The sequence below is a fragment of the Halichoerus grypus genome, chromosome 3, assembly GCF_964656455.1.
Source record: "Halichoerus grypus chromosome 3, mHalGry1.hap1.1, whole genome shotgun sequence".
In the NCBI taxonomy this organism is placed as follows: Eukaryota; Metazoa; Chordata; class Mammalia; order Carnivora; family Phocidae; genus Halichoerus; species Halichoerus grypus.
In genome coordinates, this window is record NC_135714.1 from 182437653 (window position 1) to 182463993 (window position 26341).

Consider the following 26341-nt stretch of genomic DNA (forward strand, 5'->3'; position numbering starts at 1 on the left):
TGGCTTTTAAATGTATTTTATTTAGTTCTTCAGGATAGACAAATTTAAGAAATGTCTGGCCATAGAAGGAAAAAGACCAACAAGAAACAACACCATGGATATTTGTTAGAATATATATTGCCAGCCCCTTCTTCCCTCAGAACAGTCATTCTTTCACTTAAAAAAAAAAAAAAAGAATTTGGTTCAACTGATGTTAGACTTTCTAGCAATAATCAGGACAAAATTTTGCTCTTTTGATAACATTGTTTATTCTTTTGTACATGGATGTACATTACACAGTACCCAGAGCAGATTTTTCTCCTCCTATCATTATGTCCCATTAGGACACTGGAGCAGAAGGAAAAATCAGAACACTGTTAATATCTGGCCTGAATGTACTTGATTTTTTTTTAATCGTGGTAAAATATACATAACTGAAACTGACTCTCTAACCCTTTTTAGCTCTACAGTTGACCAGCATGAACTACATTTACAGTGCTGTGCGGCCGTCACCACGATCCATCTCCAGAACTGTTTCCTCTTCCAAAACTGGAACTGTGCACCCACTGGATAATAATTCCTCATTCCCCACCCCCCTGACCCCTGGGAACCTCCATTCTACTTTCTGTTTCTACAGATTTGACTACACTAGGTATTTCTTATAAGTGAAATCGTCCAACATTTGTCCTTCTGTGTTTGTGGCTTATTTCACTTAGTATAATGTCTTCCAGGTTTATCCCTGTTGGAGCCTGCGTCAGAATTTCATTCCTTTTTAAGGCTGAATACTATTCTATTTTTTACATACGCTACATTTGTTTATCCATCATCTGCTAATGGACACTTGGGTTGTCCCACCTTTTGGTTATTGTGAATAATGCTGCTATGAACATTAGTATACAAATAACTATTTGAATCCCTGTGAATTATTTTAATTTTTTAAAAAAGATTTTATTTATTTATTTATTTATTTATTTATTTGGGTGGGGGAGTGAGCACGTATGAGCAGGGGGAGTAGTGGAAGGAGAGGGAGGGGAAAGAATCTTAGACAGACTTCCCTGCTGAGCAGGGAGACTGAGTAGGGGGGCTCGATCCCACGACCCTGAGATCATGACCTGAGCCAAAACCAAGAGTCAGACACTCAATCGACTGAGCCACCCAGGCGTCCCCAATTTTATTTTTAATAGAAATTTCATTTCTAGCCTATATAGCATGTGTGATGTGTATTTAAACTCTATTGAGAGGCTTTCTCTTTGAGAGGTTAGAACCCCAACGACTTCACAAAGTAATCATACAGATGAAATATTTTTACGATTTTGAAATACAGACAGAAAATAGGTATAAACAAGGAGAGAGGCTTAACACAAAGGAAATAAAGGTGCAGCTTAATGATAGAATCTAAATATCAAATACCACAACTCCTGCAATACAACCTGCATTTCTCTCTTTACAGGTATTTGTCTTAGTTTCCTGGAAGTGAACACAAATAGATGAAAACTTGAGAGGCTAGGTTAGAGTATTCTTAGAATACTTAAAAATTTTTTTAATTTAATACTGTTTTAAACTCTTCAACCTTATTCTGTGAGTTTAAGGAAAATTAATTTTGTTAAAAGCGGACTTTTTTTTTTTTTTTTGAATCTGTGTCTTCACAGAGCTGCCACCCCCGGCATCTAGGAACTTTAAAAGAGATTTTGTTTTGGCTTCAAATGCTGTCAGATGTTATTCACACCGTGAGTGGGTTTTCTATAAACACAGCGAGCACGCTGACCTTGTCAGAAGGTGAGATAGGACAAACAAAACAGATGGTCAGTTGTGCATCAGCCCACATAACCCCAAAAGCTGATTCTTATTTTGAAAACCACGCAGGGGTGCCTGGGTGGCTCAGTTGTTAAGCGTCTGCCTTCAGCTCAGGTCATGATCTCAGGGTCCTGGGATCGAGCCCCGCATCGGGCTCCCTGCTCTGCGGGAAGCCTGCTTCTCCCTCTCCCACTCCCCCTGCTTGTGTTCCCTATCTCACTGTCTCTCTCTGTCAAATAAATAAAAATCTTTAAAAAAAGAAAGAAAGAAAGAAAGAAAACCACGCAGACACAGTGTTTAGTGGAGTCAGTTTGTAGCTCAGGTGAGCTTTTGACCCTAAGCCCCTGGCACTGCTCCTTGTAGCCTCCGACTCCAGCGGTCGCTGGGTAACCATTTTGAAATGGACACCTAGCAACTCTTAACTGCCGTCTTCCTTTTCTGCTCCATGATTTTTTGAACAGACTTATAAATCCCAAATCCAGTGGAACGTCAAAGTCCAGGAGGGAGGGGAGAGAGAGATCTTCGACTCTTACTACCTAACCTTTACATTTTTAAAGGCTACACTTCTTGGCATTTCTCCCCAAATTCATTAAGTATGTACTTAGATATAAAGGAGACAAAAGCTAAAGGTATACTGTTTGGCCATTTAAGTAACTCTTTTGTGAGGATGATGAGTTAATACAAATTATGCTCCTGACAATTGTTATTATCCCATGCAAGGGCACATCTTTTTGTGAGCAAGAGTCCACTTAACGCATCCCTTTCGTTGGCCCGAATAGGTGCTTAAGGATAGCACAGAACGACTTACGAGGCAGTTATATCATGAAAAGTTGTGCACCCTCATTTTGTTTGAGGGATCCAGGAATTGAAGGGTTAAAAGGTAGGGAGGAAAAGGTACAAGTAAAATCTGTATTAGTTGGGATTAGATTCATCTGTGACAGGAAATTCAAATAAAGAGTGAGTTAAACAAGGCGGAAGTTTCTTTTTCATTCTATGTCAATTCAGCTGGCTTGGTGGCTCCGTAATCGTGAAAAGAAGATAAGCTTCTTCTATCTTCTTGTCCCCAGCCTTCTCAACCCTTGTCTTCCACCTCATGTCCAAGATGGATGTTCCACCTGGGCAACGAGGAAAGAAAAAAAGTGAGGAGAAGGGCAGCCCCTCTCATTTTTAGGACGGTTACAGGAAGCTTCACATTCCACTTCCAACTAAAGCACAGTGTGAACGTACACTTTCTTTTTTTTAAAGCAGTTTTTTTTTTTTAAGATTTTATTTATTTATTTGACAGAGAGAGAGACAGCGAGAGAGGGAACACAAGCAGGGGGAGTGGGAGAGGGAGAAGCAGGCTTCCCGCAGAGCAGGGAGCCCGATGCGGGGCTCGATCCCAGGACCCTGGGATCATGACCTGAGCCGAAGGCAGACGCCTAATGACTGAGCCACGCAGGCGCCCCGAACGTACACTTTCTTTTGCCTGTAGTCTGCCACACTCCACACATTTCCAAAGTTACTTCCTTTGACACCTTTTCCCCTCACCTCCCACCCCGGGCGTGAGGTTGTTTCATACAAGTGTGATTCAGACAGTTTTGTCACATTCTGCATTCCATCCTGGGATCCCTCGGCTTCCTAAAGGATTTGTAAATTTGCATGCATTAAGGTTCTCTCTTTGTGCCATAAGATTCTACAGGTTTTGTCAGGTATAATTTTAAATATTAATAAAATATACCATTTTGATATTTTAAGGAATTACATTTAATATTTTATTATCAATTTAATATATATGGCAGCAAATGATTTATTTAGGGTTGCACAGCTATTCAGCGGCAGAGCTAGGATTCAAACCCAGATGAGTGAATCTCCAAAGCCCCCTTTCCTACTGTGTCATTTTCTTTTTTCCAGAATCTTAGTCTCGAATCTTCTCATGTGGTAGGGAAAACTTTAGATTTCCCTGTGCAGAGTTGCTTGTTCTTTCCCATATATTGGCATAACAGTCCCTAGGTATCAGGTCAGGTCTGGAGAGTGGGTATGGAAGGGTTTGTTTTTAGAATTGCCAACTGCCACTGGATGAAAATAGCACAGTGACAACTGATTTGATAATAGATCAATGAAGGGGCACAGATTAGTCGAAGCTGTGGAAGGAGCCTCACTAACGGTCATTTGGAAAAGTCATCCCATCATCTATGTTTCTTTGTCCTTGTCATATCAGTATCTTAGGTCAGTCAGCGCCCAGGTGCAATCTCTGCTACCTTCGCCGCCCAACAACCAGTGGACACTTCCATTTATCCATCCCTCGCCATCTCGTTGCTCCGCTGTGCCCTCTCATGTCTCAGTTTGCAATGTGCTCCATAGGGTTGCTCCCCTTACTGCTGTTAGTGATGGCTGATGGCTGTGGAAGCCGAAAGAAGATGGAACTTGTGTTGTGGCCAAGGGAGGAAATGAGCATTGTGTCAAAAGGTTGTAGTCTGAGGAAGAAAACCACTAACTTTCGCATAGAAACTCAGCTAAAATTCAAAATAAGGCCACTGGATTTTTCTCTTTTGTGACCTGTCACTTCAATGCAGTCTGTGGTGGAGACCATTAACTGTGTTCCCTTATTGATTCTCCCGTTCTTCCTTAGTAACAGAATTGTTGTATGATACCAGGTCCATGGCCATCCAGAAAAATGTCTTCCAGACTCTCTGGAAAAGTAGTACCCACAGGGGTACATGTTACCAACAATTTGGGTACTGTTATATATGTATACTGAAATTGAACAATTAAATACAGGGATGGGGGATGGTAGGAGCCCAGGATCTCACTGTTGGAGCAAAGGGAGGAGACTAGAATGATCCACGTGGTAATGGACTGAAGTTGGAGACATCTCTATGAACTCATGTTTGGCTTAATATAGATACAAATAGTTACATATAGAAATATTCGTGCATATGTGCAAATATCTGGTTTAGTATATGCACATATAGTCCCTTTCCCTTTCAGCTGGGAAGCAAAGACACTCCAGTAACAATGATCATATCCATCATCCAGAACCTGATTCCTAATACCATTCTCCAATAAAAGGAACCAGGTTCCTTAGAGAAATAGGAGGTTCTAGGACTGGGACATGAAATATACAAGATGAACCTGGAACATCTTGTAGACCCAGAAATTAAGGAAGTGTTTCAAAAGACACATACGCACACACACACACACACACACACACACACATACACACACACACACAATGAAGGAGCATGTTAAAGGGACAAGGAGCCAAATAAAAGAGCTCTCCATGGCCAAAGCTGGAAAAATTTGAGCAAGAAAATAAATAAAGAAGGATTTGGGGGGTTATAACTCAAAGTATTATTTTAAAAATCCTTGAATCCATTCTGATATAAATAAATGACTGAATTAATAGGAAGTTCAAATAATTTATGCAGATACTCTGCCCTCAAAGAGGTGGACAATAACTTTCTACTCTTTACGTATAAGCTGTGCATATTTTGACTTCCTTCCGAAGAATATAGAATAAAAAGGGGGAAAAAGAGGACAAAGTTACTTGAAAGGTATGGTAGAGAAATCTGACAAAATATTACCTCAGCCACTTGATCAAAGTTAGCATCAACAATATAAGTCATGTTGATAATATACACCCTTGACATTATGTTTTGCAAATGTCATTCTACCTCTGTGGTCTTCCTCTCAAAAACATTTAACCCCATTCTGATGAGAAAAAGATGAGACAAATCACAATTAAGGGATGTTCAGCAAAATACCTGACCAGTACTCCTCAAAACTTGAGAATCTCTCATAGTCAAGAAGAGCGTGAGAAGATATGATCATTAAATGTAATATTGCATTTGGGTTGGGATCTTGGAACAGAAAAAGGGCAATAGGTAAAAACTAAGGAAATATGGATAAAGCATGAATATTAGTTAATAATAATGTATCAGTTTATGAATCATTAATACACTATCATCAATATATTATTATATCAATTGTAACAAATATATCATACCTATGTAAGATGCTAATAATAGGGAAGACTAGGTATGGGAAATACGGAAATTTACTGTCTGTAATTTTTCTGCAAACTGCTGTTTTTCTAGAACTGCTCTAAAAGAAACCTTATTTTATTTTATTTTTTTTAAAGATTTTATTTATTTATTTGACAGAGAGATAGTGAGAGCAGGAACACAAGCAGGGGGAGTGGGAGAGGGGAAAGCAGGCTTCCTGCAGAGCAGGGAGCCCGATGCGGGGCTCGATCCTAGGACCCTGGGATCATGACCTGAGCCGAAGGCAGACGCTTAACTACTGAGCCACCCAGGCGCCCTAAAAGAAACCTTATTTTAAAACAATGATATGTGAAAAGTGCTTTGCACATGGTAAACATTCATTATGTGTGTGTTGACCTGCACTAGTTGTATTATCAGTACAATTTCCCCAAATGAGGGAACAAACAGCTTCCCTGCCCTGGAAATTCTCTATCGTGAGCTAGCACTCTGGGAATTTCTCCAAATTCCTGTGGGGTTAGTTCCACTCCCGAGAGGGAGTATAGAACATGTTTTAAGAATGAAAACAAACAGCCTCTTTTTTTTTTTTTTTTTTTAAACATCTAGAGTCTGGAACAAATATAGACTTGAACATTAGAGAGTAGGGAGTGCCATGTGAGCACAAAGCTAATGTTGAAACTGACTCACTTCACAGAAGATAGAGATGCAGCGAGAACAGACTGATTAGTCACATCATCCTGCTCTAATTGTGATTACAGAAGCCAAACTTTTTATGGGCAACACCCAATGAGCCAGACTAAACAGGAGGAATTAAGAGAGTATTTAAATCAGAGTGCTGAATGATAACACCAGCCTCATTGCTTCAGAGAACCTACACCAAATGCAAGCCCAACAGCCTGGAGCAAAGTAGGGAAAAACAACTCTTTCAAAGAGCTTAAGTAATCCAGTGACAGAAAACCGAGCCCCACAGCCTGTGAAGGGAGGGGGGTACTCAGGGGAACCGGGTTCTAGGAGCACCCAACAAGATGAGCCATTGATCAAGGCAGGGTTTCTACTTCTTGCTCTTACATAGCTGAGTTCATGAGCTTTTTTCCTGCTGATTTTTTTGCCCCCCCCCCCTTTTTTTAAGTAGGCTCCACACCCAGCATTGGAGCCCAACATGGGGCTTGAACTCATGACCCTAAGATCACGACCTGAGCTGAGACCAAGAGTCAGATGCTTAACCCGCTGACTTGCCCAGGCACCCCTCTTGCTGATTTTTAAAAAAGCATTTCTTTTTCAGTAATTCTTTCCTCATTTGTTGCTATTTTTCTATGTCACCTTTGTTACCATTCACAATTAAGCAAGCAAGCAAACCAAAGAAGTTCCAAGTGTGAGAACTTGATAGAAAACAAAAACCGTATATGGGTCTGACTCTTCATAATGGTTCTGTTGTGGGGGCATCTGAATTGGTTACTGTAAACTAGTGGGTTACAATAGGGTTCTATATTCCTTTAAGCTGTAGGTATTAGAATTGGTAAAACTTTAAGGCAGGCATGAAAAACTAAATTCACTGTCTTGCAAGTGAGAGTAATTGATGATGAATGTACAAAGTCTCCCAAATAAATGTGGACATATTTTGAGTGAATTTTGTTTATTACTAAGAATTATTTTGAAGGCACTTCATAATATACATATTTATAATATACAAATGGCCTTTGGTTCTATATAGCTCATGTAATGTGTCAGCATTTGGAAGAACATTAATTGTTTCTTACATTTGTATAGCTTGCTACATTTTAAGGAGTGTTTTTGATACACTTTATCCCAGTTGTTGTCATCTTGTTGACATCCTTTTCATCTTAGCCCAATTTAACTTAAGTCTTAGATAGTTGGGGCGCCGGGGTGGCGCAGTCAGTTAAGCAACCAACTCTTGATTTCGGCTCAGGTCATGATCTCAGGGTTGTGTGACTGAGGCCCATGTGCGTCTCTGCGCTCAGGGTGGAGTCTGCTTGAAATTCTCTCTCCTTCTCCCTCAGCCCCTCCCACTCATGCTCTCTCTCTCTCTAAAATACATAAATCTTAAAAAATTTATATCTTAGATAGTAAAACCAGATCCTTCCAAGAAATAACCCCAGAGTGAAAAACGCAGTAAGATACTAAAGATACTGAAATAGTTTAAAATATCTGGCATTACAGAGAAATCTAGAAACCATTATATCCACGGTCCTCTAGCTTTGCTTCTTTCCTGGATTTCATTCTTGGGTCATGTCAGGAAATCCACAAAAGTTTCCATCTTGGCTACACTTCAGAAGCTTTTAAGAATCGTAATGCCCAGACCACACCCCAGATTGAATAAATCAGTATCTCTGGGGGTGGGATTCAGGTATCAGTATTTGTAAATTTTTCAGGTGATTTCAAAATGCAGTCAAATTTGGGAGCCACTGTCCCTATTTAAAAAGGGACTTCTCAATAAAAAACAAAGTGTGTGATCCACCTGGCACACTGAATTTTGGGGTTAAATCATCTGTAGTAATGTTTGAGGAATCAAAAGTAAAATTAGACTTGAGAAAATCTCTTACTGATACCACATAAAGGATTTCCCTCATGTTTGCAATAGATTTGGGGTGGTAGAATTCATTTTAAATTAAATGGGAGACAAGCATAATGAAACTAATTGGTAAATTACTTACAAACCATATATTTCTGCTAAGATAGCAACTTACTTTGTGAATTACTGGATATGGATTAAAGAACAAGTTCTTGAAAGAACATTTACAGTAACTGAGTCACCTGCTGTCACAACAAATCAGTTTCTTACCTGAGAGACTTTCAAATTCAGGAATAGTAAATGCTTTTAAATGAATTATAATAAGCACAAGCTATAATTAAATGATGTCGGGAGTCAGGTGTTCAAGACGAAATACCCAAAATTCTCTAAATCTAGCTCTAAGATTCTCATGCATTGATCTTTAGGGATTTAGTTTTTCCATGCTTTAGTCTTCCCATCTGTAAAATGGAGTATATTCTCATCTATTTCATGGAGGAATTAAAAGAATTAATTCTTTACAAGGCACATGGAAGGTGAAAAATACATTTAATTAAATTCCATGAGAGTTCCTATGGAGGTTGCTGAAGATATGACTGAAGTTCATTGTTCTACCTAGACGTTAGTCTCCTTAACCATATGTTCATTTTCAACCCTTTGTCCATTCATTGATTCAACAAATAGTCAATTGTGACTTACTATGTGTCACCACCTAGGTGGTAAAAAAAAATTCCCTGTCCTCATGAAATTATATTCTTGCATGGGAAAGAGACAACAAACACACACACAAACAAACATATACCAGGTAGTGATAAGTGCTTAGGGAACAGATAGGAGGGGATATGTAGAGGGGTAGAGAGTTAAGCAGAGTTGTAGAGGGGATCCAATTTAATGGGGGTGGTTATAGATGGTCTCTAGGAAAGACTATAAGAAAAAGGGGAGAAGTTGTTCATGCAAACATCTTAAGAGAGAGATTTTCTTTTTCTTCTTTTTCTTTCTTTTTTTTTTTTTTAAAGATTTTATTTATTCATTTGAGACACAGAGAGAGAGAGAGAGAGAAAAAGCATGAGCAGGGAGAGAGGCAGAGGGAGAGGGAGAAGCAGCGTCCTCGCTGAGCCAGAGCCCGACGTGGGGCTCAATCCCAGGACCCTGGGATCATGACCTGAGCCGAAGGCAGACGCTTAACCATCTGAGCCACCTAGGCACCCCTCTTTCTTTCTTTCTTCCTTCCTTCCTTCCTTCCTCCCTCCCTCCCTCCCTCCCTCCCTCCCTTCCTTCCTTCCTTCCTTCCTCCCTCCCTCCCTCCCTCCCTCCCTTCCTTCCTTCCTTTCTTTCTTTCATTCTAGGATAGAGATTTCTAAACAGAGGGAACCATAAGTGGAATGTGCTCAGGATCTTCAAGAATAATACAAAGGCTATTGTATCTAGGTCAGAGTGAGTGAGGAGGGTTATTTTAAATTAATATATTAATATTAACCCATGCATCATAAGACCAAAGTACCTAGATAAGATCAAAGTGACTACTGTTCCAAGTAGATGGTGATGGCTTATAGGTCAGCATAGGAATTCCAAAAAGGGAGCCTTGGGCATTCTTAGTTAAATATTTATTAGTACCCATTATATTCTAGATTTTAAAAACCTGCAAATGTTGTTCTTTGGAAGTATATATTTTTGAGAATATATACGTAGGTTCACCCTCAGTTTGGATGAGCAAACTCAACTACATTAATATTAAGTTTGCGTTAGGGTTTAGGCAGATTCTATGGTGATGCTACATCAATTATTTTTAGCCTAGTAAAGTTGCAAAGAAAAAAGTGACTCCTAAAAAGTAATGACACTGGAATGAGACTCCAAAGGAATAATTTGTATTTTCTCTATGCTCTCAAACACGTCACTAGATTTATTGATTAAGTTGAAAGATCATTCAAAATAACACAGTGAATTCTTTCTAGTTTATATCTTACAGACTATAGTACAGAAAAAGGAAAATGTATTAAGATATTCACAATCAAAATAGGAAGGAAAGTTTTTAAAAATAGTAAATATGGACAGCAAACCAAAAAGTAAAGAAAATAATATAGTGGATAATGCACTTTGGTAAAAAATATAATCTATATTTTTATTTCATTTAGCAGGTTAACAGCAATACCTGCTTATAGTTTTGCTCTTTTCTCTCTCTCTTTTTAAATTTAATCAATGCATGGCCAAAATTGTTTCATCTATGCCCAAATGACAGGTGTCATACCATTTTATCTATAAATATTTTATTATGTATCTTTAAAAGGTTGTCTTTAGGGGTGCTTGGGTGGCTCAGTTGTTAAGCGTCTGCCTTCGGCTCAGGTCATGATCCCAGGGTCCTGGAATCAAGCCCCACATCTGGCTCCCTGCTCAGTGGGAAGCCTGCTTCTCCCTCTCCCACTCCCCACTGCTTGTCTTCCTTCTCTCATTTTGTCTCTCTCTGTCAAATAAATAAATAAAATCTTAAAAAAAAAAAAAAGGTTGTCTTTAAAAAAAAGAACAATACTTCCTTTATGCAGTCAGGGTTCAAATATACAAAACATAAAATTTACCATTTTAATTATTTTCAAGTGGACAGCTCAGTGGCACATTCACATTGTAGTGCAACCATCTCCAGAACTTTCTCATTTTCCCAAAAGGAAATTTCACACTCATTAAACAATAACTCCCAATTCCTCCCCCTGTTCTTCCCCAGGAGTATGACAACCCCCATTCTACTTCCTGTCTCTATGAACGTAACTACTCTAGACACCTCCTAGAAGTAGAACCAGGCAATATCTGTCTTTTGTGACCGGCTTGTTTCACTTAACATATCTTCAAGCTTCATCCATGTTGTAGCATGTGTCAGAATCTCCTTTCTTTTTAAAGGCTGGAGAATATTTCATTGTATGTATATGCCACATTTTGTGTATTCAGTTGTCTCATAATTCTTCTTAACTGTTTTATTCCGGTCTTTATTTGCAAATTCACTAAATTCTTTAGGGACAGCACTGCACAAAAAACATGTGGTAGTGATATTTTTCGAAATCCAAAGAGACAAGGAATCTAAGAATCAAATGACAGAATTTAAACCTTTATAAGACCTTCATAGGAGGGGCACCTGGGTGGCTCAGTGGGTTGGGCGTCTGCCTTCGGCTCAGGTCATGATCCCGGGGTCCTGGGATGGAGCCCCACATCGGGCTCCCTGCTCGGCGGGAGGCCTGCTTCTCCCTCTCCCTCTGCCTGCCACTCCCCCTGCTTGTGCTGTCTTTCTCTCTTTGTCAAATAAATAAATAAAATCTTTTTTTAAAGACCTTCATAGGAGTTCAGGCAATCTGAAGTTAACTACTTCGAAAATAAAAACAAACCGCTCTCCACAGTTTGTGAAGCCAGCTGCTTTTTTTGTTTGGTGGGTATGATATCTGTCACATGATGAGACAGCATTGCAGAGAGTCCAGAACCAGCAAGGCTGGCTCTGTCTGCCCAGTTTGGCGGGTCGGGAAAGAGAACTGTGCCCTGGCGTGTTGATTCAGCACCCCTGGCAAAGACATGGCCCGTGTTCAATCCCAGACAGAATTTCCCAATACATCTGCAAGTTGGCTTGAGGAGCAACAAGACGCCATGTACTTGCATCATCATCAAGTCACTTCCAGTGTGGGCTCTTGAAAGAATAGGGAACGTCAGGGAGACCGATGTGAATAGGTATTTTGCATTATTGATGTCAAGCAGGAAATGAAAATCTAAAGATCTGAATTCATTAAGGTTAACTATATATTGGTGGGCTTAGGGTCTTAGAAATACAGTTCTATGACTTCTCCCAACTTTTTTCCAACCTATTGTTTAAAAATATTATATTAAGGTTAGCATCAGGATTATATAGAGATAATATGATGTAAAATTGCTCTTAATATATATTAATTTTAAAATACTTTAATTGGTCAAACTAAATTAGCAAATTGTGTCCAATTTCACATAATTGTAAAGTTTCCATCATTTATGTGAAATATAATTGGTTAACTATTTTAATAAGTTTTTAGCATTTTGTAGCTCTGTGTACATAAACAAACCTCTCCTGTAGCAAAACTCCATGTACATGAGAGAGGAAATAATAGTATTTACTTCACATTCCAATATGATAGTTGGAAGACATAATAATATTCACCAACTTGAAGTGCGAGTAAACTGAACATATTATAAAATACAGTTCTCTAATCACTAGTTAGTTCTTTAATACCACTAAGTAAAAGTGCTATTCAAAATATGCATAAATGGAGTATCATAGAATATTAATGTTAAATGGAATTTAAAGGTTATATAACTCAGGGGGCCATAATTGCTTTGGATTCATGAATTGAGAATCTGAAAAAAATACGCATCTTCTCTCTCAAAAAAAAATGCATATAATTTGGCTTATAATTTCATATGTTCCTAGACTGTCCGATGCCTTAATTAAGCATCTTAGTAATTCAACTCCTTCTTTTTACGGTTAATGGAGTTGAGAGTAATTTTGGCTATGTGGCCCACCCACAGCTACAGAGTGAGGTAGGGTAGAGAGTTCACTCTAGTTACAAAGCGATTTTTGCTTTCACTTGGTTATGAAATGTCTAAGCAAGAGTTCATCTAAACTTATGCAATTGGTAGGAGAAGGCCCATGGGCCTAAATGTCCCGAGCTGGCCTCTGACAGCGCCTCAGATTCTCACACGTGGGGTCTTCAGGGAGCACATTTGCATTACCTTGGACTTTAGGCACTGTCCTCTGTTCAAATGCTGGCCGAAGGCAAATCTGATACGGGTCACTAGCCCAGACTCTCTTTCTCTCATGCTGAATTCATGCTTTGAGACTCTTGGCTTCCTTACGTGCTGTTGACCTTGCACCTTTACATACTTGCCCACTTGTCTGTAGAACAAGGAGGAGGGGCTAGAGAATGTGGTGTCAGACGAGGGGGTGAGGCAGAAAACTCTCTTTACCAGGATTAAAGCTAAGCAAAGGCAGCATTTTCAGAGCTTCACGTGCTTCAGATATTTTTCTGTAGCTGGAAGTGAGAGTTCTGGACATGTATTGTATTATAATACTAGGCAACCATATTCCTGATACTGTTGAAAAGTATTTAAAAATGCCCAGTTCTAAGAGTCTCATGCAATTAACTTGGAGAAACTGCACATGTTGGATCATGGTTCTGTTAAGGCCAAGAAGGAAGCTTGGATTGATATTCCAGATCAGAGAGGGATTTCTTTATGAACATCTTTGCTCTCAAACAAATCATAAATTGAAATGTGGAAATATAACATAAATCCAACAAGTGCTTTTTCTGATCGCTTGAACAAAATATATGTACTTTTTTGCATGACTTTCTTTTATTTTTATTTTTTATTTTATTTATTTCAAAGATTTTATTTATTTATTTGAGAGACAGCATGGGGTGGGGGGTAGGGAGGAGCAGAGTCTGAACCGGGAGTCTGCTGGGCTGATCCCAGGACCCTGAGATCATGACCTGAGCCAAAGTCAGATGCCTAACGGACTGAGCCACCCAGGCGCCCCTGCATGACTTTCTTTTAAAATATAACTTAATCGTTATATGTATTGGAAATATTTCCTGTATTTCATTTTCTTTAGCTTATGATGGCACTTTTTTCCTCTAATGTGTCATGAAATGGCACCCGTATCTGCAGATTTATTTGAGCTGAACTACTTTACAGTGGGGACAGCCCTCATTGTATTTATCTGAGAGGATGAATGGAGGGGACACACGGAGCGTTTGGGGAGTTACAGCTAAAGTTTTGGAAGTCTTCAGCACCTCTGGTTTCTCATGGATATTTCCATTCTAATTGCTGAGATTATACATTTTCTCGATCAACCCACCAATTTTAGTTTCTTTTTTTATTTTTTTATTTTTATTTTTTTAAAGATTTTATTTATTTATTTGACAGAGAGAGACACAGCGAGAGAGGGAACACAAGCAGGGGGAGTGGGAGAGGGAGAAGCAGGCTTCCCGCAGAGCAGGGAGCCCGATGCGGGGCTCGATCCCAGGACCCTGGGATCATGACCTGAGCCGAAGGCAGACGCTTAACGACTGAGCCACCCAGGCGCCCCCCAATTTTAGTTTCAAAAGCAGTCCTAACCCAGAATCTGGTTGTACTGATCCATACGTTGTCTTTGTAAATGCTGTTCAGACTGACTGAACAGTCTGAGATGGCTGGCTACACTCAGAAGGCCTTCTGGTTCACAGTGGTATTCTTACTCTGCTTTTCTCCAGCAGCCCTGGCCCAAAGCCTATCTCCTTCTTGCTCTCATTGCACTTCCTTGAAAGGCTGCAAGAACTGAACACACTTTAACATATTCTCCTTTGTTTCCAGGACTATTCACTTCTCACCCCTTCTGCTTTGACGTGACTATTTCCTTCAGTGGTCTGTAACTTGCCAACTCACTTCCAGATACAAATTTCTAGGCTAAGATTCTGTTGGTTTCAAAGAGAAACCAATTCAAGGTGCTCTAGCAAAAGCAGGGGATTTATTATAAGCCTTTACGGCAGGGAATGTAGCTAAGACTCATGAATACCAGGCAAGAAACCAAAATGTTGGAAATTCAAGAAATTTTATGTTCTCTCTTATATCTGCTATCGTTTCACATCAGCCTTTTTCTTTCTTGGTGGACTGGCTTTCTTCTCTTCCCAAGTCCCTCTGATAGTCTAGGGATAGCTGCTCATGGTTTCCAGTTTAACATCTGGGCCCATAAAAAGACTGACTTTCTTACTCTCAGTCCTGAAGGGGAGCAGAATATGCCACTTCAGCACAAGAATTATTTTGAGCTGAAGGCAACTGAGAAGCAGATACAAGAAAAGCTTGTATCTTCCCCCATTTGCCTAAAAAGCAAGACATATATTTACAAAGGTATCCCTCTCTACCAGGCAGGATAAAGGTTAATCCCTGAGGACAACTTTAGACCCTCATCAATAGAGAAAGCGCTGATTTAAATGTGCATTATCAATCCCGCTGCCCCTCACTGGCCTTCCCCCACCTCTTTCTTTGTCTTCAGCTGAAGATGCTATATGAGCCATAGTTCTAAGCCACCCCTTTGGGTTACTCGTTTTCCCCTGGGTATCTCCCATTTATATATACATGTTAATAAACTTCTGTTAGTTTTTCTCTTGTCAGTCTGTCTTTTATTAGAGACCTCAGCCAAAAACTGAAAAAATTATAGGTAAAATTATTTTTCCTCCCTTACAAACTTAAACTCCTATGATAAAGCTCCTCTAATTTTTCTAGTTAATCTTGAAGCATATTTTTATTTAATTTGTACATCATGTTAAACTTGTTTTTAAAAGGCTTATTTTAGAAAGCCAATGTAAAAATAATAATAATAAATTTAATATTCTGTACTAGAACAAAACCCAAATTCCCGACACATGAACTTCATACTCCTAGTTTTGAAAATATAAATTAAATGTCAATATAATTGTACTCAAGAACCACAAAGACCATGGAACAGTATTATCTTACAGAGGAAGGGAAAAGCTTCCTCAAATTGTTCTTTAACATCTGAAGAGCCACTGCAGTTTGGGAACAAAGGAACAAAACTTAGGAGTCCTCTAGACTTCCCTCAAATATGCTCTGAGAGTTTTGAAAAGGACACTAGCTTTTTAACTTCTCAGAGGACCACACTTTTGAAGACTGTCTTAATCAACAGTAGACAATACTTTATTTGTCCACCTTGATGAAGACAAGAGAGACAGAAGTCTTCTTAGGTTATCTTGTATTCAGGCACCCTGCACAGAGCCTTATGGAAATATTTGTTGGGTGAATAATGAAGCCACGACCAACTGCTTATATTTCAACACACCATAGTTCCTTATACTTACATAGCATTATTCCAAGACATTTCACCATTTCATAGGATGAGGTAGGGTAGGTAGGGAATCAGGTTTTATTGTTCTGTATTTCGGAAGAGGAAACAGAAACTCCTTTTTGCTACAGGAGTAATAAAATTTCAGGAAGAACATAAATGTAACTTTGGCTTCCCTGTTTTTTAATAAACACATGGCTTTATTATAATAATAATCAGAACTATAGTTCTTTCGGAAGACTTCCCATTTTTGATGGTATGCTGTACTTTATGATACGTATTCTACTGTGTCATTGTAGATGTCACCGTGGACTGTATTTATTTTAGAAATAGAATGTTTCACAAGGAGGATGCAATATTTCCATGTCATTTATTGAAAAGCTAGCAGTTAACTAAATTTACTTTTATTTATTTTAATATTTTATTTATTTATTTATTTGAGAAAGAGAGAGACAGAGATAGCAACAGAGATAGCAAGAAGAGAGCATGAATGGGGAGAGAGGGAGAAGCAGGCTCTTGCCAAGCAGGGGCTCGATCCCAGGACCCTGGGATCATGACCCGAGCCGAAGGCAGATGCTTAACCGACTGAGCCACCCAGATGCCCCAATTAAATTTGCTTTTAAAAATGAAAAATATTCGAAAATAATGGATCGTGGATCACCACATCAAAAACCGATGATGTGTTGTATGGTGACTAACATAACATAATAAAATTTTTTAAAAAATGAAAAATATTTTTCAAAACTATGCAGACAGAGGCAAAGTCTCAAACCATTTGTCTCACTGTTGCCAAATCCCATGAGGAAAGTTCTTGCATTTCAGCCTAGTAACTGAAACTCCACTGCCAAGGCTGCGCGCACCACCCTTGGAGGGAGGGCCCAGAAGCTGAAACCATCTGTCACTCAGCACGCCAGGGAGCTGCTAGGTCTGTGGGAGTGCTGCCTTGTTCTACCATTCACAAAGGCACCCAGAGGCACCTTTCACAAAGATGCACCATATAGCAGCTCCCCGTTCATGGCTAACCTTCAGCATTAGGCACAAAAGGGGTGGGGGACATCCTCTCTGCTCCGCATGCTCCCTATTCCCTCCTCCTGGACATGCTTCATCTCAAAGGGCCAAGTGTGCTATAGTTAGCGCCATTTGTCATGACTATTTCACAGATGTTTTCCATTTATCTTTTTCTGGAATGATTTTCCTTCTTTTTCTCTGAAAGAGGATGTTTGCAACAGGATTGGCATTGAGAATGATGGGGGGTGGGGTGAGGGGTTCAGGGGCACTGCTACTTACAGACCCCCAGGGCAAGTTCTAGAATTCTAGGTGACATTGTGGCCAATCCTTTGGCCTTCAGTGAAATTGTCTGGATCCTGCAGAATCTCTTCAGCTGAAAGTACTTCCAACGGATGCTAAAAATACATTGCAGTTTATTTTCCTCAGTAGGGAGCATATGTGTTCCCGCTTGACCTGGAAACACAAAGAGAGCCAATGTTAAATTGAATGCTGCCCATTCCAAGATAAATTTGTTTTCTGTAGCGCAGGGGAAAGAAAAAACAACAGACATATTGGTACAATTTTGCCTTTGCTCTCTGGGGGAGTCAGGGTCTTGAACACATTTTTTATGCTCTGTTGGTAGTTAAGTGACCACTCAGCCTTCTTAGCCAATGCTGATATAAACTGGCTTGCATTCAAATCAGATGGTGAGTCTAACGTGGATAAGGAAAACTTCAATTTTGGGGTTTTTTTTCCCCCTAAACAAAAGACAAAGGATGTCAGATTCTTTGTACCTAATCTTAGCTTGACAATTTCGTTTTTTACCTTTTTTTTTTTTTTTTTGCTTAATGCTCTTCCCAAAAGACAGACTCTGAAATGCCTTCTATTTGAAGTATAGGTTTTTATGGACACTTGTATTAAATCCTTTCTCTCCAAATAGACAAACAAATCAAGCACAACTTATCTACAAATGGCAGAGAAATTCTGTTTCCTGCTGTAACATTTAACAACAGATGTTAAACCCATTTCTTGTAGTTTGGAGATACTGTTTGTTTCAAGCATTCGGTATTCCAATATGACATTCTTCAATATTGTAAGAGCAAAGTTCAATTTCTCCAGCTGGTACCACTTCTCTATAGCTTAAAATACACAGTCTGCTGACAGTGAACAAGACCCATTCCCCTCCCAAGAAATAGCACAGTGATTAAAACATGAGTTTTGGACTCTGCCTTCCTTGGAGTCTGGATTGCACCACTCAATAGTTCTGTCTTCATTTTTCTCCATCTGTAAAACAAGGAGAAAAATGGAACCCACCGTTCAGGGCTATTGTGAAGATCCAATGAGAGCCTGCATGAAAAGCTTATGGCACAGTGCCTGAGCACATAGACAACCTTTAATACACATTAGCTACTGATACGGGTGATTATTCTTTGATATCTTGGTTAGTCATGCCCCGTAGCAAAGAGATGACATGACTTCCAAGATCCTTTGTGGCTAAACTCTCCTATGTCAATTCTCAAGGTTTCTTTCTTTCTTTCTTTTTTTTTATTTATTCATTCGAGACACAGAGATACAGAGAGAGAGAGAGAACATGAACAGGGGGAGAAGTAGAGGGAGGGAGAGAAGCAGGCTCCCCGCTGAGCAGGGAGCCCGATGCGGGGCTCGATCCCAGGATCCTGGGATCATGACCTGAGCCGAAGGTAGACGCTTAACCATCTGAGCCACCCAGGCGCCCCTCAAGGTTTATTTCTAATCCTCTTCTTCAGGACAAGCCTAAAACCTACTTTGCCTCTTTCTGTTCTTCCCTTGATTTCCTCCACTTCTATCTCCAACAAAATCAAGCGAAGGACAATATGGCTTGATTAAAATCGTGGAGGTGAGATTTTTCTCTTACTTACCTTTATCCAGGCACAAAGGAGCATTTTTGCTGTTATTGGTTTTTTAAAGCCAAACATTAGCTGGATCTAAAATTATAAGAAAGGAGAATGTGGGAAGCCCTTCCCTCTTTTCATGATAAAGGCAGCATATACTGGCCTCTCCAGACTTCAGGGAGAGAACTAAGTAAATGCTGTGACCCACTTCTCTAGGTCTCATTTGCACTGAAGGCTTAAGGGAGAGCCAAATTACCTTTCAAGACTAGACAGGTAGTTTCCAAAGTTAGTTAGAACCTCAAGCTCATGACTGTCCTCGCTGATAAGTCAATAAGCATATATTTACTAAGTAAATCAGAACTATTTTGAAAATCTAAAGCAGCTGAAGCGAGGGAAATGCTGCATTTCTGGGAAGCTGTACTTTTTGAACTCCTGAAAGGTAAAAAGAAAGCAAGAAAAAGGGCTCTTTTGAAAGACCAAGTTAATTAATTGTGCTGGCTTCTTAGGATTGCCTTGGATTTAGGTGTAGAATGTCTCCTACCCTGGGAAACCCCCTCAGGCTTGGGCACACTGGGACATTTGGTTACCCTAAAATACTTGATTAAGCTGTGGTTGATAAAACTAAAAATCAGTGGAAAAGGGTACTTAGATGATTTTCCAAATTAAGCATTTTTAATATAAATAGAATCATATAAATACAAACAGGAAGAGCATAATGACTAAATATTTTCATAAGAAGCTATCCGTATCTCAGCAAGTCCTAGCAGGTTTGTCCAAGTACTTGTCATAGTGGGTCATTTCATAGCACTTACTCTAATTGCAAACTTGATTCCTACTAGGAAATAATTAGCCTTTATAAGGCTCTTTTTGAAAACCCCAAACTTAACGTGACACCAAATATCCTATGGACCAAGAAGGGAGAAAGTTTCCTAAGGGAGTTGCTTACCGTTTTTCACAATGGGAGGTCAAGGAAGGAGAAAGGGTAAGTTCCCCTTTAGGGAGCAATGCTGTTGGCACCGTGGGGATGCAAGCCAGATTATGGGGCCCAAGGAGGGAACCAGTGGAGAGGAGCCTGACCACTGGTTCCAGACCACTTACGTAAGATATTTGACAGGGCAAAGAAGTAAAGCAGTGAGACAATAGCTAGGGGGTTAGCAAGGTCAAGAGAAAAATCCGTCAAGCTGGAGGAGGGGCGCCTGGGTGGCTCAGTCGTTAAGCATCTGCCTTCGGCTCAGGTCATGGTCCCAGGGTCCTGGGATTGAGGCCCCCGCATCGGGCTCCCTGCTCAGCGGGAAGCCTGCTTCTCCCTCTCCCACTCCCCTTGCTTGTGTTCCCTCTCTCACTGTGTCTCTCTCTGTCAAATAAATAAATAAAATCTTAAAAAAAAAAAAGATGGAGGAAAGTTGAGTTTGTTGAAGACACAGCGAAAGAAACCAGAGCTTACTTGGAGCTTAGCTAGTTGCTAGGCTTAGCAGGGGGGAAGAAAGGGGTACCACTGCCCCCAGGGCCATTTAGACTATTACTGACAGACATTTAAGTAGAAGACTCTTGCTTGAGTGCCCAGGATCCTCTCCTCTAGCAAGCCACCTCTTTAAGGCCTTGCTTAAGACCCAGCCTCCTCAAGTGTGCTCTCCCATTCCCCAAAATGACTGAAAGGACTGGTGCCCAAGCAGAGTCTGCACTCTGGGAGGAAGCCCATCTGCATGGAATGTTATTATAATCATGGCAGCCCCCCAAATGAAAACAACCTCAGAGTAAGAAAAATAGGGTCAATGAAAAGATTTGCAAAGTTTATAGATTAGGTCCATGACATTAAACATCGAAGGCAAAAAAATTTTGAATAATCAGAATCCCTCTACTCCAGACTGAGATGATTTGCCCTTTGCTTTCAGGAAAACCCTGACGTGCGGGGCCATCCCTAACTTTTGCAGGGCCTGGTGTGAATGGGGGTGGGAGGCTGCGGGAATCCTTGAGCAATTTGATCTCCCAAGAAGTTCCTTCAGGACCCAGCTCAGCTCTCCTTGTTCACTACCCACATTTCACCTGTGGTGTGGGAGCTTCTGGGACCAGCCTGGCCCCAGGAGCATCCTCCAGTTACAAGGTGTGGGACCAAGGCTGGATAACCATCCCTGGGGCAGATTTCCAGACGGAGATGTCCGGCAGCTCTCTTTGAAGAGACAAACTATTACTACTGAAATAACCGCACCAAATATGGGTCCCCGAATGACAACAAGCTCACGTGAAGGGAAAGCAACAGTGCGCTCGGTGGTGCAGTTAACCAATCACATTTAGTCTTGCGTCTCTGAAAACTATTTGCTTCAGCATTAACCAGTTTAGAAGCAGTGATGGAGGCGACATCCAGACACCTAATAGGTTTCCGGGTTCTGGTAAATTCTGAAGAAATTATTTATTTAGTGTAGATGTGATCTGAAGGAAACGTCCTCACAGAGGAAAAATAAACCTTAAAATTGAGCATCATTTTCTTGAACTAACAGCAAAAGAACTGTACAATGGGGATATGGGATTTGTTGCACGGCGTTGTTGTGAGGATAAATGGGCTACCCCACATCAAAAGCCCTGGCACTGCGAGCCCCCCAGCCCCAACCCCCACAGCGAAGCCGGCAAGAAGCCTGCTCAAAGCCTTCCCCAGCGGAGCTGAGGACGTCGGTCTCAGTCGGTCCGGCACAAAATAGAGCCTCAGTAAATATTTACCAAATGAATGAATGGTTGCCTGCTCTAGTCCTTCTTTTGTTTAGTCACACTCTCGTTCTAAGCTCCTACAATGAAACCCAGGCCCCTGGATTCTGCCCGTTCCATTACGGCGTGGACGTAGGGCCAGTGGAACGAGAAGGGCTGCAAAGAATGAGTAAGGGAAGCCAGCGGATCCGACACAGGAGGGAAGAGAAAGAAATCCTTAGGAGCGGAGGGCCAACAAAGAGCCAGAAGCAGGCGCACCCCAGCGGGACAACGCCGAAGCTCCGCTGCGTAGCCGGCGCCGGGCTCCCCGCGCGCGTCCCGCCAAGCGCAGGGCACGGTCGGGCCCGCACCCGCCCGGGGTGCCCTCAGCCCCGCGGCCGGCGCTCGCCAGCGGCTCCCGCCCCTGGGGCGGTGCCGGGAACACGCGGCGCCTCCGCCGGTCACGTGGGGGCCGCTTCGCCGGGCGGCGCTGCCGCTTCCCGATCGCGCCCTCCCAGTGCCGGGGACGCGGCGCTCGCGCTCCCGCCCGAGCCCGGGGAAGCGGAGACAAGGAGGCGCCGCCGCCGCCCGCCCCCCACCCCCCCCTCCTCCCGGCTGCGCCCCCGGCCCTGCGCCCACAACATGCCGGCCGCCGAGCCGCGCGCCGCCCTCCTCCAGGGGCTCACGGAGGCGACGACGCTGCCGGCCGCGGGGCCGCGGCGGCGGGGGTAGCGGGGCCGGAGTGGGCACCGAGGCGCCGCCGCGAGGCGGGCAGAGCGGGAGGAGGAGCAGCAGGCATCCTCCGCGGCGCGGCGGGCGGCGGCCCTGCCGCCCCGGCGCGCCCATGGCCCGGGAGCAAGGAGAATGCGAGCTGCACTGCCCGCCGGCCGCCGCCGCCGCCTCCCCCCGCGCCGCGCGCTCGGCGCCCCCCGGAGCTGCTCGCGTCGCCGCCGCCCCCCAGCTGCGGGCGCCCGGCCGCTGGCTGCGCTAGGAGCCTCGGCCGCCGGTCGCCGAGGGCTGGTGGGAAGGCAGGAGCGAGAGGGCCCGGGAGACTGGCGCCCGCGCGGGCGCAGCGCGGCATGTAGCTGCGGGCGCCCGCGTGTGGGTGTCGGCCCGGGGCCCCGCCATGGCTGGGAAGGACAGCGGGCACCTGAAGACGGTGAGGCTGTGGCGGGACGCCGCCCTGCGCGCCAGGAAGCTGCGGACCAACCTGCGCCAGCTCACGCTCAGCGCGGCCGGGGGCTGCCCGGGGGCGGGCGCCGAGCAGCTCGACTGCCCCGAAGCCCCCCAGCTCGTGCTGCCGGCCAACATCGGGGACATTGAGGTGCTGAACCTGGGGAACAACGGCCTGGAGGAGGTGCCCGACGGGCTGGGCTCGGCGCTGGGCAGCCTGCGCGTCCTGGTCCTGCGCAGGAACCGCTTCGCCCGGCTGCCCCCGGCCGTGGCCGAGTTGGGCCAGCACCTCACCGAGCTGGACGTGAGCCACAACCGGCTGACCGCCCTGGGCGCGGAGGTGGTGAGTGCCCTGCGGGAGCTGCGCAAGCTCAACCTCAGCCACAACCAGCTGCCCGCCCTGCCCGCCCAGCTGGGTGCCCTGGCCCACCTGGAGGAGCTGGATGTCAGCTTTAACCGGCTGGCACACCTGCCCGACTCCCTCTCCTGCCTCTTCCGCCTGCGCACGCTCGACGTGGACCACAACCGGCTCACGGCTTTCCCCCGGCAGCTGCTGCAGCTGGCGGCCCTGGAGGAGTTGGACGTGTCCGGCAACCGGCTGCGGGGCCTGCCTGAGGATATCAGTGCCCTGCGCGCCGTCAAGATCCTCTGGCTGAGTGGCGCCGAGCTTGGCACCCTGCCCAGTGGCTTCTGCGAGCTGGCCAGCCTCGAGAGCCTCATGCTAGACAACAACGGGCTGCAGGCGCTGCCCGCCCAGTTCAGCCGCCTGCAGCGACTGAAAATGCTCAACCTCTCCTCCAACCTGTTTGAGGAGTTCCCTGCCGCGCTGCTGCCCCTGGCTGGTCTGGAGGAGCTCTACCTTAGTCGCAACCAGCTCACCTCGGTGCCATCCCTGATCTCGGGCCTGGGCCGGCTGCTCACCCTCTGGCTGGATAACAACCGGATCCGCTACCTGCCCGACTCCATCGTGGAGCTGACCGGCCTGGAGGAGCTGGTGCTGCAAGGGAACCAGATCGCCGTGCTGCCCGACAACTTTGGCCAGCTCTCCAGGGTGGGCCTGTGGAAGATCAAGGACAACCCGCTGATCCAGCCCCCCTACGAGGTCTGCATGAAGGGGATCCCCTACATCGCTGCCTACCAGAAGGAGTTGGCCCATTCCCAGCCTGCCGTGCAGCCCCGCCTCAAGCTGCTCCTGATGGGCCACAAGGCTGCTGGGAAGACTTTGCTCCGTCACTGCCTCACTGAGGAGAGGGTGGAGGGACACCAAGGAGGAGGGGACAAGGAAAAGAGCTACCCCCCTTCCGCTCCTCCTGTGAGCAAAGGCATCGAGGTGACCAGCTGGACGGCTGATGCTTCCCGGGGACTGCGGTTCATCGTGTATGATTTAGCTGGTGATGAGAGTTACGAGGTGATCCAGCCCTTCTTCCTCTCCCCAGGAGCCCTCTACGTGCTGGTGGTGAACCTGGCCACCTATGAGCCAGCCCGCTTTCCCACCACCGTGGGCTCCTTCTTGCATCGGGTGGGGGCCCGCGTGCCCCATGCCGTGGTGTGCATCGTGGGCACGCACGCAGACCTGTGTGGGGAGCGGGAGCTGGAGGAGAAGTGCCTGGACATCCACCGCCAGATCGCCCTGCAGGAGAAGCATGACGCAGAGGGGCTGAGCCGGTTGGCCCGGGTGGTGGACGAGGCACTGGCCCGGGACTTCGAGCTGCGCTCCGCCAGCCCCCATGCGGCCTACTATGGGGTTTCAGACAAGAACCTTCGGCGGCGCAAGGCCCATTTTCAGTACCTGCTCAACCACCGGCTGCAGATCCTCTCCCCGGTGTTGCCTGTTAGCTGTAGGGACCCTCGCCAGTTACAGCGGCTTCGGGACAAACTGCTCTCGGTAGCAGAGCACAGGGAGATCTTCCCCAATTTACACAGAGTACTGCCTCGATCCTGGCAGGTGCTGGAGGAACTGCACTTCCAGCCGCCTCAGGCACAGCGACTGTGGCTCAGCTGGTGGGACTCGGCCCGCCTGGGCCTGCAGGCGGGTCTGACCGAGGACCGGCTGCAGAGTGCCCTTTCTTACCTGCACGAGAGCGGCAAGCTGCTCTACTTTGAGGACAGCCCCGCCCTCAAGGAGCACGTCTTCCACAACCTCACCCGCCTCATCGACATCCTCAATGTCTTTTTCCAGAGGGATCCTTCCTTGCTGCTGCACAAGCTGCTCCTAGGGACCAGCGGTGAGGGCGAGGGCGAGGGCGAAAGCGCCCCAGCGATGGCGACGCCCACCCCGGGCCAGGAACTGCTCCGGGCCACCCAGCTCCATCACTACGTGGAGGGCTTTCTGCTTCACGGGCTCTTGCCAGCCCACGTCATTCGGCTGCTGCTGAAGCCTCACGTCCAGGCCCCGCAGGACTTGCAGCTGTTGCTGGAGCTGCTGGAGAAGATGGGACTCTGTTACTGCCTCAATAAACCCAAGGGCAAGCCCTTGAATGGGTCCACGGCTTGGTACAAGTTCCCGTGCTACGTGCAGAACGAGGTGCCCCATGCAGAGGCCTGGATTAATGGGACCAACCTGGCCGGGCAGTCTTTCGTGGCTGAGCAGTTGCAGATCGAGTATAGCTTCCCCTTTACCTTTCCGCCCGGCCTGTTCGCACGCTACAGCGTCCAGATCAACAGCCATGTGGTGCACAGGTCGGATGGGAAACTTCAGATCTTTGCATATCGAGGAAAGGTTCCCGTGGTGGTCAGTTACAGACCTGCCAAGGGGGTCCTGCAGCCAGACACTCTGTCCATTGCCAGCCACGCATCCTTACCAAATATATGGACGGCATGGCAAGCCATAACCCCCTTGGTAGAGGAACTGAATGTCCTGCTTCAGGAATGGCCTGGACTGCACTACACCGTGCACATTCTCTGTTCTAAGTGCCTTAAGAGAGGGTCGCCCAATCCACACGCTTTCCCAGGTAAGTGGGGAGAGGGATGTGGTTCTTCTGTGGCAGTGGTTTAAGACGCATTCTTTGAAGATACTTGTTTTTCATTTATTTGATATTTGCTTAACCTAGCAGGTTCCCCAGGAAAGTTTTCCAGGGTAAATACAAGGCAGGTGGGGGGATAAGCAAAAGACAGTAAATACATGAGCAAAATGAAATGGTCCCCAGTATCGTACTCTCCTAATAAAAAGACCTAGACTTCAAACGTGGTTTCCAGTCCCACTTTTGGATTTTGGATCTCCTTTCCCTCTTCCAGCTGAGCCTACCTTTCATGGAAGGAATTTCAGCCAGTTGAACAGAAGATGGGTCGCATCTGACATGAGCCTCACACTGAGCACTGGGTTATTGCGCATCTTAGACACATCTCCGGGGGGTGCTCTCAGCTTGGGATGTCATTGTCACCATCTTTTGTTTGAATTCAGTGTAATCATAATGTAAACATTATTGCTCAATTTTCTTAGGAAATTCTAGAGAAGAATGTTTTGTAATCAGGGTGAATGATGGATTAGTAAAGACAAAAATTTCAGTCTGAAATG

The 26341-nt window shown here is 44.5% G+C and overlaps 1 protein-coding gene and 1 long non-coding RNA gene across 7 annotated transcripts in view; one reads left to right on the top strand and one right to left on the bottom strand.

Annotated features, from left to right (window-relative positions):
- LOC144381422 (uncharacterized) lies at positions 1–23394 on the bottom strand. Its single transcript, XR_013446654.1, has 3 exons — positions 23258–23394; positions 17408–17581; positions 1–2888 (listed from the first exon to the last, which is right to left on the bottom strand). It is a non-coding gene; the product is annotated as an uncharacterized LOC144381422 (long non-coding RNA).
- The window catches only part of MFHAS1 (multifunctional ROCO family signaling regulator 1), a 98128-nt gene continuing 93965 nt past the window's right edge, over positions 22179–26341 (top strand). For 3 of the 6 annotated variants that reach the window (XR_013446653.1, XM_078069666.1, XM_078069667.1), the window contains exon 1: positions 22179–25778. Coding sequence is in view for 4 of the 6 variants with exons in the window: in XM_078069666.1 (XP_077925792.1) it covers positions 22781–25778 (2998 nt within the window). In the remaining 2 variants the exon portion in view is untranslated. The remainder of the gene's footprint in view (positions 25779–26341) is intronic. The other 3 variants (XM_078069665.1, XR_004911291.2, XM_036073667.2) reach the window with 3 other exon arrangements.